At 40.2% G+C, this 10,274-nt stretch overlaps 2 protein-coding genes across 2 annotated transcripts; both read left to right on the top strand.

Moving 5' to 3' along the window:
- Positions 1-285: 285 nt before the first annotated feature.
- parapinopsina (parapinopsin a) lies at positions 286-3,184 on the top strand. Its single transcript, XM_077515421.1, has 5 exons — positions 286-597; positions 1,557-1,560; positions 1,739-1,829; positions 1,906-2,137; positions 2,998-3,184. Exons 1-5 carry the CDS (start codon positions 286-288, stop codon positions 3,013-3,015), a joined length of 657 nt encoding a protein of 218 aa, XP_077371547.1. The 3' UTR covers positions 3,016-3,184.
- Positions 3,185-3,699: 515 nt separating this feature from the next.
- Positions 3,700-10,274, top strand: LOC144014033 (uncharacterized). Its single transcript, XM_077513526.1, has 3 exons — positions 3,700-5,404; positions 5,481-5,582; positions 5,663-10,274. The coding sequence occupies exon 3, from the start codon at positions 5,839-5,841 to the stop codon at positions 10,084-10,086; it is 4,248 nt and encodes a 1,415-aa protein (XP_077369652.1). The 5' UTR covers positions 3,700-5,404; positions 5,481-5,582; positions 5,663-5,838; the 3' UTR covers positions 10,087-10,274.

The following is a 10,274-nucleotide window of genomic DNA, read 5'->3' as shown; positions in this document are numbered from 1 at the left end:
GGCTCATTTGGAGAGTCGTTTCTTCAGTGTGTTTCGTACTGCAACAGAATAGAAATTTGTCATCTTTCAGAAAGGTTTTCTTTGTTTATTGATAGAGTTTAATGCCAAATTTGAAATATGATGAACATCATACTTATTTTTAGCATAGTTGCTGTTTTGACCTTTGACATTTTGAATTTGGTCAGATAGTTTTTGAAGTAGGCAATGGGCTGCTAATGTGAAGCATTTTAACTTAGCGGGTAAAACTCCCTCTGCTTGAGCCAAATTGTCATTACAAATTACAAAATGGAGCTCCCTGGGAACTCGTATTTCTCTGACAACGTAGCCGACCTCTCTTGGACTGGCTACACCGTCTTGGCCGTTATCGTGGGTGTTTTCTCTATTTTGGGGATCTTTCTCAACATCCTGGTGATTGTGGTGACAGTGAGACACAAACAGCTGAGGCAGCCGCTCAGCTACACTCTGGTCAGCTTGGCTGTATGTGACCTGGGCCGTGCTGTGTTTGGAGGGCTGCCCACCACAGTGACCACCGCCATGGGATACTTCAGCCTTGGACGAGTGGGCTGCATTTTAGAAGGCTTTGCTGTGGCCTTTTTGGTGAGTCTTTCTACTGGACAGCTTTATTATGCATGTGTGCTGGGGGGATTCACAACAAATTGATGGATAACTAGTTTTGAAATCAGAATCCAGTAAATAATTATTTTAAATTGGTGACAAAAATGCTTGCAATATCCCATATCTCAGTGTTGTTACAAGTGAAGACAATTTGAAAGGAACATGAAGTTGACACACATGATTTGCCACATAAAATCATGCCGCGGCCCAGTCCTGGCCCCCGGGCCTTGAGTTTGACACCTGTGGTTTTATGGTATAGAAAAGAGCAAGCGAGGGTGGAAACAACTCATTTGGGGAAAATGAAGCTTCATGAACCATTTGTGATATATATATATATATATATATATATATATATATATATATATATATATATATATATATTTTACTCCTCTAGATGATCTTGGCTTGAAGGCTAGCGCAATGAAAATTGAGTAAAATATGTATATATATATATATATATATATATATATATATATATATATATATATATATATATATATATATTAGTGCTGTCTAACGATTAAAATTTTTAATCTGATTAATCACACTTTTTGATTAATCACGATTAATCAGCTAAATTACTTGCGTATTTGCGTAATATAAGATAAATACAAAATACCGTAATATTGTGACATTAACGCATTTTATTATCTGAATGTCATTTGCAAACATTGATTAAATGCATGTACGCAATTGCATGCATGCTGTATTGCTCAAAACGTAGCAGCATCATATTAATTGGGTGCAGTTCAGCAATTATTAATTAATTAAACGCAAATTACTTTTAAAGTCCCGTCGGGGTGTTTTTGACCACCAAAATTGAAAATTGAGTCACCCCGCTCGTTTTGGAACAACAGGCGTAGGAAATGCCGTGCATTGACCTAATCACTGACCTGTGGAGTCTTCAATGTAAACATCCGCAGTTACATTCAAGGCTCAAGTGCGGTAAAAAAAAAAATAAAAATAAAAAAAAATAGTGCGATTAATATGCGTTAATACGTGATTATTGCGACATTTTTCTGTGTTTAATTTATCTATTAACGCTTTAACCTTGACAAAATGAGATTACAGCCAAACAAATATGGTCTAATTCGCATTCTTTCACTCCTCTTTCCTCTCACAGGTATAGCAAGTCTGTGTACGATAGGAGTCATTTCTGTGGAGCGCTACATAGTGGTGTGCATTCCTATGGGTGCCGCCATCTTCCAAACCAGGTAGGTCATCGTCATTATTCTTTCAAAATAAAGCAGCTGACTCAGTGAGTGCTCACCGGTGCCCGCTGCTTCTCAGGCACGCGATCACTGGCGTGGCGCTGTCTTGGCTGCGGTCCTTTGTGTGGAACACGCCACCCTTGTTTGGTTGGGGGAGTTACGTGCTGGAGGGCATCAAAACCTCCTGCGCCCCCAACTGGTCCAGCCGGGATATTGGCAATATGTCATATATGCTCATTTACTTTTCACTCTGCTTTGCCGTGCCCTTCGCCGTCACTATGGTGTCCTACCTGCGGCTCCTGTGGACCCTGGTGAGGACCAAGGTTATTTTAGTTAACTAAAACTAACGAAAAAACAAAAATTCAAAAACAATTTCGTTAGCAAAATAAAATTAAAACTAAAATGCTTTTTTTTTTTTTAAACGAAAACTCACTGAAACTACATTTTATTGTTACAAAACTAACTATAATTAAAACAATGTCCTTAGTTTTCGTCTTTGGTAATTAATTTAATTTATGAGCTTTAGGGGATGATTTTAAAGGTGATTTTAAGTCATTTATTTTGATATTAACCGGAATAAGTATGTTTGAAAGTGTGTCACACAGAAGTGATGTCATCCAGCAGCAGCCAATAGAAAAGCACCTTCAGATGGCGTCGCTCCCATGGTGTTTTTTGAATACACCTTTAAAAATAAATAAATAAAAATACTACTGAAACTAAAACTAAACTAAAACTTAGCATTTATTAAATAACTACAACTAATAAAAGCTAACAAAACCACCCTGAAAACTAATAAAAACTAACAAAATTAAAAAACTAACTCAAAACTAAATAAAAACTAACTAAAATGAAAACTTCCAAAACTATAATAACCCTGGTGAGTACTGGAAAATGTTTCTTGTTGTTCAGCGCTCTGATGTGACGACATGTCACATGTAGGTGTCCCAGGTGAGCAAGCTGCATGGGTCCAAGTCTGGCAGCACACGCTGTATGGAAGTGCAAGTGGCACGTATTGTGGTCGCCATGGTGATGGCCTTCCTGGTGAACTGGCTGCCGTATGCGAGCATGGCACTGGCTGTCGTCATAGATGCATCTCTCTCGCTTATCTCTCCTTTTACAAGTACAGTAAAAAGGCCTTGTTTTCTCATTCTAGTGTCTTTCTCTCCATCAGAAAGTCGTCAGCCTGTAGATCCCAGCTGGCGGGCAGAATTCCAGTCCTCAAAAAGGATCTTAGGCTCACTCTAGGGAGCCTGTGCCATGGCCATGGTCTTTCTGGAGCCCACCACACCCGCTGGAATCCTTGGGCATCTTGGCATCCGGCATAAAGGACCAAGTAAATGTCACGTTTATACACAATCTATGACATTTTTAAAATACACAAATGACGAGAAAGACTAAAATGAGAAAACAAGGCCTTTTTACTGTACTTGTACAAGGAGAGAGATAAGCGAGAGAAATGTGTGCACGTCACATGCCTCTGGCCCACTCTGACATACACTCTCATTTCTTGTCAGAGAGAATATTACAAGGCCGCTTCTGTCAAAATTTGATGGATGACATTCTTAATTAGATTAGGGGGGTCATGTATGGGTCATGACCCCTCCCTAATGAAGATTAATGACCCTTTAATGACTTCCAGATGTCATATAATGAGGGTTAATGACCTTTAATGACTTCCTGATGTCATTTAATGAGGGTTAATGACTTCCTGATGTCATTTAATGAAGATTAATGACCCCTAATGACTTCCTGATGTCATTTAATGAAGATGAATGACCCTTAATGACTTCCTGATGTCATTTAATGAAGATTAATGACCCTTTAATGACTTCCAGATGTCATATAATGAGGGTTAATGACCTTTAATGACTTCCAGATGTCATTTAATGAGGGTTAATGACCTTTAATGACTTCCGGATGTCGTTTAATGAGGATGAATGACCTTTAATGACTTCCGGATGTCGTATAATGAAGATGAATGACCTTTAATGACTTCCGGATGTCGTTTAATGAAGATGAATGACCTTTAATGACTTCCAGGTGTTATATAATGAAGATGAATGACCCTTAATGACTTCCTGATGTCATTTAATGAAGATTAATGACCCCTTAATGAAGATGGATGATGTGTAGGTGGTGTTCCTACCTGTTTTTGCAGATATCATGGCTGACCCGGGTTCAAATGCTAATTGTTTGGTTAACTTCCGGATCCGGTGCACGCCCCCCTAGATTGAGTGAATAATGAATAATAATGAGATTGAATGACGTGATCAGAGGGAGTGGTTTAGTATGGGTAAAACCGCCGGGGGAAAAGTACTAGCCATTTCTATTATGGTGAAGGGGGAAAAAGCATGCGCAAACACGGCTCAAAGATTGTATTTTAGAGGTTGTAAAACAAGAAGTATAAGGTAAGGTTAAACTGTGATACGGTGGTTGGTATTATGAAATTAAAAAACTCTAACATGAAGTTATACATTATATGTAAATATGTTGTAAGAGTCGTTCGTGACTGCTGGGGTTGAATCTGAAAATAAACGGATAAAACTATATAATTTCCCCTTACTGATATAGTTACTATCTGACATTTTTGTTCAATATTCCTGTGAGTAGGGGGGAAGCATATGCAGTCAAAGATTCATGGGGAGGTCAAATGTATGTCTGTGCTTGTGTGTGCGTACGCGCATGTATGGCTGCATGAGGGTCAAAGAAGTGTGAGGACAGACGGGGGGCTGAAGAAGTGTGAGGTTAGACGGTGGCTATAATGTTGTTAGTTTGAAAGACAACGCTTCCTAAAATATATTTCAAAAACAAGCATGTACTCTGGCGGTTACATTTATATCAGTATCAATTTTACAAAAGGAAAATGGTGAGCAGGTATCCTCACCCCCTGTGAGAACAGAGGGGTTGCTGGTCATAAAATTAAATTAGGCTGAAGAAGAACGGACACGCAACTAATTGTGAGGGTCATTTCTGAGTGTCTAATAGAAATGTATGGATTTTAAATTGCGTTTTGCACACCCTCCTCTATGTATAAATATGAGGCCTTCGCAATGCCACACTCACTTCTCTGAAAAATTCTCAAGAGGTATCGGCTCTGAGCTTCCAAGATGAATCAAGGTAATTAACTCTTGATATTATCTATATATGTATATATACTCATACAAATGTGGCACTTATATTCACTTCTATTTATGTTTTTGCTATGAAATAAAAAAACCCTACATCTTAATGAAGCTTCCGGAAAAGCAAGCATCTTAGTGAGTGATTTATTTATTTAATGGAATGATGCATGCCTTTATTTTTATACTTATAGCGTTTATTTTATTTTTAAGTTATGAGAGATTTTGGAATAAGTCTGTATCAATATGTATTTTTGTTTTACATTTATTTTAATTTTATAGAGTTAGGAGAGTTTTTTTTATTTTATTTTATTTTTTTTTTTTTTTGAATGAGTGAATGAGTTCGTATTTTCTTATTTTAAATTTGAATTTTTACAGAATTAGAAGCGTTGTTGGATGAAATTCAACTGTATTATTATTCAGCGTCACAAGATGGCGATGTTGTGCCAGGAATCCGGCGTAAGTATTTCTTATTTTGAAACGTTTAGAGCTTTTTCTTGCTTTAAAATTAACTGTTAGTAATGGATATTTACAGAATTGAATGAGGATGTGAACGAGAGGATTAGACAGCCGGAGATTTTCGTAATTACGAGTGATGAGGAAGAATTGGATGACGAATTACCTGCAGGAGTGAACGGTAAATTTCCTTTTTTTAAATAAAATAAAACCTATGTATTACTATTTTTTAAATGAACCGGTAATGTTGTATGATGATAGGTGGTGATATACTGAGCGAGACGGTCCCAGAGACTGCTCAACCTGAGGTCATAATAATATCTGACGAAGAAGAAGAAGAAGGAGAAGAAGAAGAAGAGATATTAAGGCGTGAAAACGTGAGGGCCGAAGAGGAAGGTGAATTCGTCGGGTTTCCACCGATTGAAAGCGAATCTGAAATGGAAAACTCTGAGGGGGGTGACATGGATTTAGATAATGTAGGTCAAGGTTTGGCTGAAATTGTAAATGCCTTAAACGATGAGATCTCTATGCAAATCGAGCCTTTTCAAATGCCTGATGAAATCGGCGGCGATGATGGCGATCCGTTTGTGGCTATAAGACACATTGAGGATTTTATTGATTTCTTTAATCCTTTAGAGAGGGCTCTTGCACGTCTTAACCAGTCATCTTCAAACGACGAAGCCGTTGAGGACATACTTGAACCAGACATACATAGAAATGACCAACAGCAATCCTCTGTATCATTTTCACAACATTCCCAGCCACACCCACGCAATCAAATGCAATATGCAGAAGGTAGCAGCAGTACACATTGCCAGCAGACACTTGTGTCAAATACACAAAACTTTCAATACCAACCATACACGCACAATCAAACGCAACAGACAGAAGCTGGTGATAGTAGTACACCAGCTAGACAAGACCTCCAACAACAGTCTCGGGTACATCGACACATTCAAGCAGAACATCCCCCAGCACCAACCCCCAGTACACAATCCACCTTGCAACAATCTTCAGACACAAACAGACAGGTGGGGGGACAAGTTAGGCGTCCGAATTTTAACAACTTGGAGATAAGACGACGTCTAAATACAACGAGACCCGAAGACCCCCTTGATTTTGCAGCCTTCTACACAAACATTGGCAATAATTTGAATGAAGCTGTGCAGGAGGTAATCAGATCGACTAGTCGCGGTGATATAGTCCAAGCAGAAATAGTGGGTGAAAATGTGAGGGAGCACTGTTACCTAGATGCTGTTAATGACCCGAATGACGTAATTGACGCAGTCCATAATTTGCTAGATCGCATCGCACAATCTAATACAGAGGTACTGGCCGACAATAGTCTAGAACTTGTTGTACAGATTGTATTTGATGTTAATGGCGGAGGAGGTGCCAAACGCAAACTAATTTTGACTACAAATGATGAAATGGTTCAAAAGAAGAAGAGATGTTTGTACATAACGTATGACAAAAATGATAAATTATGCTTTGCTAGATCGTTAGCATACCTGCTTGACGGATCGTTGACTGTTGATCAGGCTACACAGAGGGCTCGTTATTTACAGCAAAGCGTGGGGTTGACTTGTGAGACTGCCGTTAGTCTGAGGGACGTACACAAATTTGAAACGCTTGTGAAACGCAAAATCGTTATAGCTTATAGAGCGGATTGCGAACGCCCCCTGTCTTTTTTTGAGACGCAATACCCCAAATCAGAGGACTCAGTGTTCTTACTGCTATTAGACGGACACTATTATGGAATAAAATCGGTTAAGGAGTTCATAGGGAAATCCTACTTTTGCAGACAATGTTACAAAGGGCATAAAAACCAAGAACAACATAGTTGTGAGGGGCATTGTCACATCTGTCTCGACCCTACCTGCAAACAACAACCGTTCAAAGCCATTCATTGTAACGATTGTAATAAAATATGTCAGAACGAGAGTTGCTTCGTTAAACACAAAGAACGCAGACAGACCTCAAAATCCGAGACTAGCAACTGTGAGAAATACAAAAAATGTAGCGAATGCAGTGTGGAATATTACGTCAAATCACAGGGGGAGAATGTTAAACATAAATGCCCTCAAGCCAAATGCACAGTATGTGGAGAGGTTCTACCTAAGGGCGGTGATGAGGCGAGAGGAAACCCTCATCTGTGTTACATGCAGCCTCTAAAACCGGAAGCGCCTTGTAAACAAATAATTTACTACGATTTTGAAACATTCGTAGGTGCTGACGGTAAACACAAACCCTACCTAGTGTGTACCAAATCGACAAAGGGGGTGGAAAAACATTGGTTGGGTCTTGATTGCGTCGAACAATTTCTTGATTATGTCAGGAACCCTCGTTTTGAACAGTCTAAACTAATCGCTCACAACGCCAAAGGTTTTGACGCTTACATCATTCTAAACAAAATGGTAGACATGGGGGTTAATGTCAGCGTCATTATGCAAGGGAGCAAAGTCATTTGTTTCTCAGATACGGACTACAAACTGGGGTACATCGACTCCTTGTCCTTCCTCACGATGCCCCTCAGCTCCTTGCCTAAAGCTCTAGGTTTCATCGATCAAACTAAAGGGTATTTCCCCCATGGCTTTAGCTCTCTAGACCATTTAAATTACATCGGTCCCTACCCTGATCCAAAATATTATGGGGTAGAGCGTATGTCGACGGTCCATCGTACAACGTTTTTTGAATGGTACGAGGTAGCGTGTAAGGGAACCTTCAATTTTGCTCAGGAAGCTCTAATGTACTGCAGAAATGATGTGAATATTTTGGCGACAGCTTGTGAGAAATTTAGAGAGGAGTTTCTTAATGCGACTGGTACAGACCCGTTCAATTCTGTAACTATCGCCTCCTCCTGCATGAAGGTGTTCCGGAACAATTTCCTAACACCTAAAACATTGGCTATTACGCCGACCGATAATTACATACAACAATCCAAATCATTCTCACGCGACTCGATCCAATACCTAATGTGGGTGGCGCACAGCCAAAAAATACCTATTATTCACGCCTTAAACAAGGGGGAGGTCAAGATCGGGCAGTACTATGTAGACGGGTACGCTTTGATAGACGGCGTAAAATATGTATGGGAATATCTCGGATGTTTCTATCACGGATGCCGTGAATGTTACGATCCTACTCAAAAGTGTCCTATGAGTAAACGACCGTTTCAAGAAAAGTTTGACAGGGTTAAAAAGAAAATACAGGATCTAAAAGTCAAGCACGGTGTACAGCTTGTGTTGATGTGGGAGCATGAGTGGCTGCGGTTAAAAAAGTCAAATCCGGATATAAGAGAGTTCTTGCGCAATTCAAAATTCCCTGAGCCTCTTATACCACGTAAAGCTCTTTTTGGAGGGAGAACGAATGCCTTCGTGTTACATTATACGGCTGCCCCCGGTGAACGTGTAATGTACGTCGATGTTACATCGCTTTATCCTTTTGTCAACAGCACATGTGCCTATCCGTTAGGACATCCTACCATCATTCACGACAATTTCGATGACCCCCAAAAGTATTTCGGGTTCATCAGAGCTAAAGTCAACCCTCCACGAGGCCTCTATTTCCCCCTGCTGCCCTACAAAACGGCAAGAGGTAAACTGGTGTTTACACTTTGTCGCACGTGCGCAGAACTTAACAATCAAGAAAGTTCGTGTTCGCATAACGATGACGAGAGAGCCTTAACCGGTGTTTGGGTTACGCCTGAATTCAACAAGGCTCTCGAGCTGGGCTACACCGTATCACAAATTACGGAGGTGTGGCATTTTGACTCGTCGAGTAGCGACGTCTTCAAAGCATACATCGATACATTCCTTAAAGGGAAGCAAGAGGCCTCGGGGTATCCTTCCTACGTCGTTGATCAGGCAGGTAGGGAAAAGTACATCGAAAACTATGAGACTCACCAAGGTATTAGACTAGACCCCTCAAAAATAAATGTGAATGCGGGTAAGAGGCAGGTGTCTAAATTATGCCTCAACAACTTTTGGGGCAAATTGGGACAGCGTGATAATTTGGATAAAACAGAGATTGTAAGCAGCACAGAACGCTTCTTTGAATTGTTATTTTCGGGGGTGTACGAGATCAAAGCCTTTCACTTCCTCAACGATCAAAGGTCGATCGTGCAGTACAGCTACCACCGACGTTGCAACGTCCCCCCCTCCAAAACCGCTAACATCTTTGCAGCATGCATGACCACGGCTTATGCACGTCTAAAAATGTACGCATATTTGGAGCGACTGCAGACGAGTGTTTTGTACACCGACACGGACAGCCTCGTCTATGTAGTCAAAGACGGCGAAAGTCCTTTGGAATTAGGTGACTATTTGGGGGATTTGACTGACGAGTTGGGAGGAGATAGCATTCAGGAGTTTGTTTCAGCGGGTCCTAAAAGTTACGCCTACCAAACTAGGAACAGCATGAAAACGGTAATGAAGGTAAAAGGTATCACACAGACCCATGACACTTGCAAACGCGTCAATTTTGACAGCATCAAGAATTTAGTCGAAGGGTACATTGACTCATCAGGCACACAAACCAGAACGATTGAAACGCCTCAACACACTATCGTGCGTAACAAAAAGGGTTTTCACCTAAAAAACATGTCATTCATGAAAAAGTTCAGGGTAGTATATGACAAGAGACGTCTTATCCCCCACGGACGCACCCTGCCTTTCGGTTATTAGTGTGTTTTGTGAAATGGAGTTAAATCAAGTTGATTTTGATCCGAGGCTTCAACCCCCCTTTTCTTGTTTAATATCTGGACCAAGCGGGTGTGGAAAAACATATTTTGTAAAAAGTATCTTGGAAAATTGTAACCATGTTATGAAAAGTCTTCCTGACAATGTTGTATGGATCTACACTTCTTTTCAAC

The sequence above is a fragment of the Festucalex cinctus genome, chromosome 2 (assembly GCF_051991245.1).
Source record: "Festucalex cinctus isolate MCC-2025b chromosome 2, RoL_Fcin_1.0, whole genome shotgun sequence".
Classification (NCBI taxonomy): domain Eukaryota; kingdom Metazoa; phylum Chordata; class Actinopteri; order Syngnathiformes; family Syngnathidae; genus Festucalex; species Festucalex cinctus.
The sequence above is the reverse complement of the archived record's forward strand: the minus strand, read 5'-3'. Positions and strand labels throughout refer to the sequence as shown.

What these genes read in the sequence shown, in the direction of transcription:
- parapinopsina (XM_077515421.1), top strand. Translation starts at nt 286, where the DNA reads ATGGAGCTCCCTGGGAACTCGTATTTCTCTGACAACGTAGCCGACCTC. An exon ending in GCCGCCATCTTCCAAACCAG is followed by an intron (nt 1,830 to 1,905) that starts GTAGGTCATCGT and finishes GCTGCTTCTCAG; the next exon opens with GCACGCGATCACTGGCGTGG.
- LOC144014033 (XM_077513526.1), top strand. Translation starts at nt 5,839, where the DNA reads ATGGAAAACTCTGAGGGGGGTGACATGGATTTAGATAATGTAGGTCAA.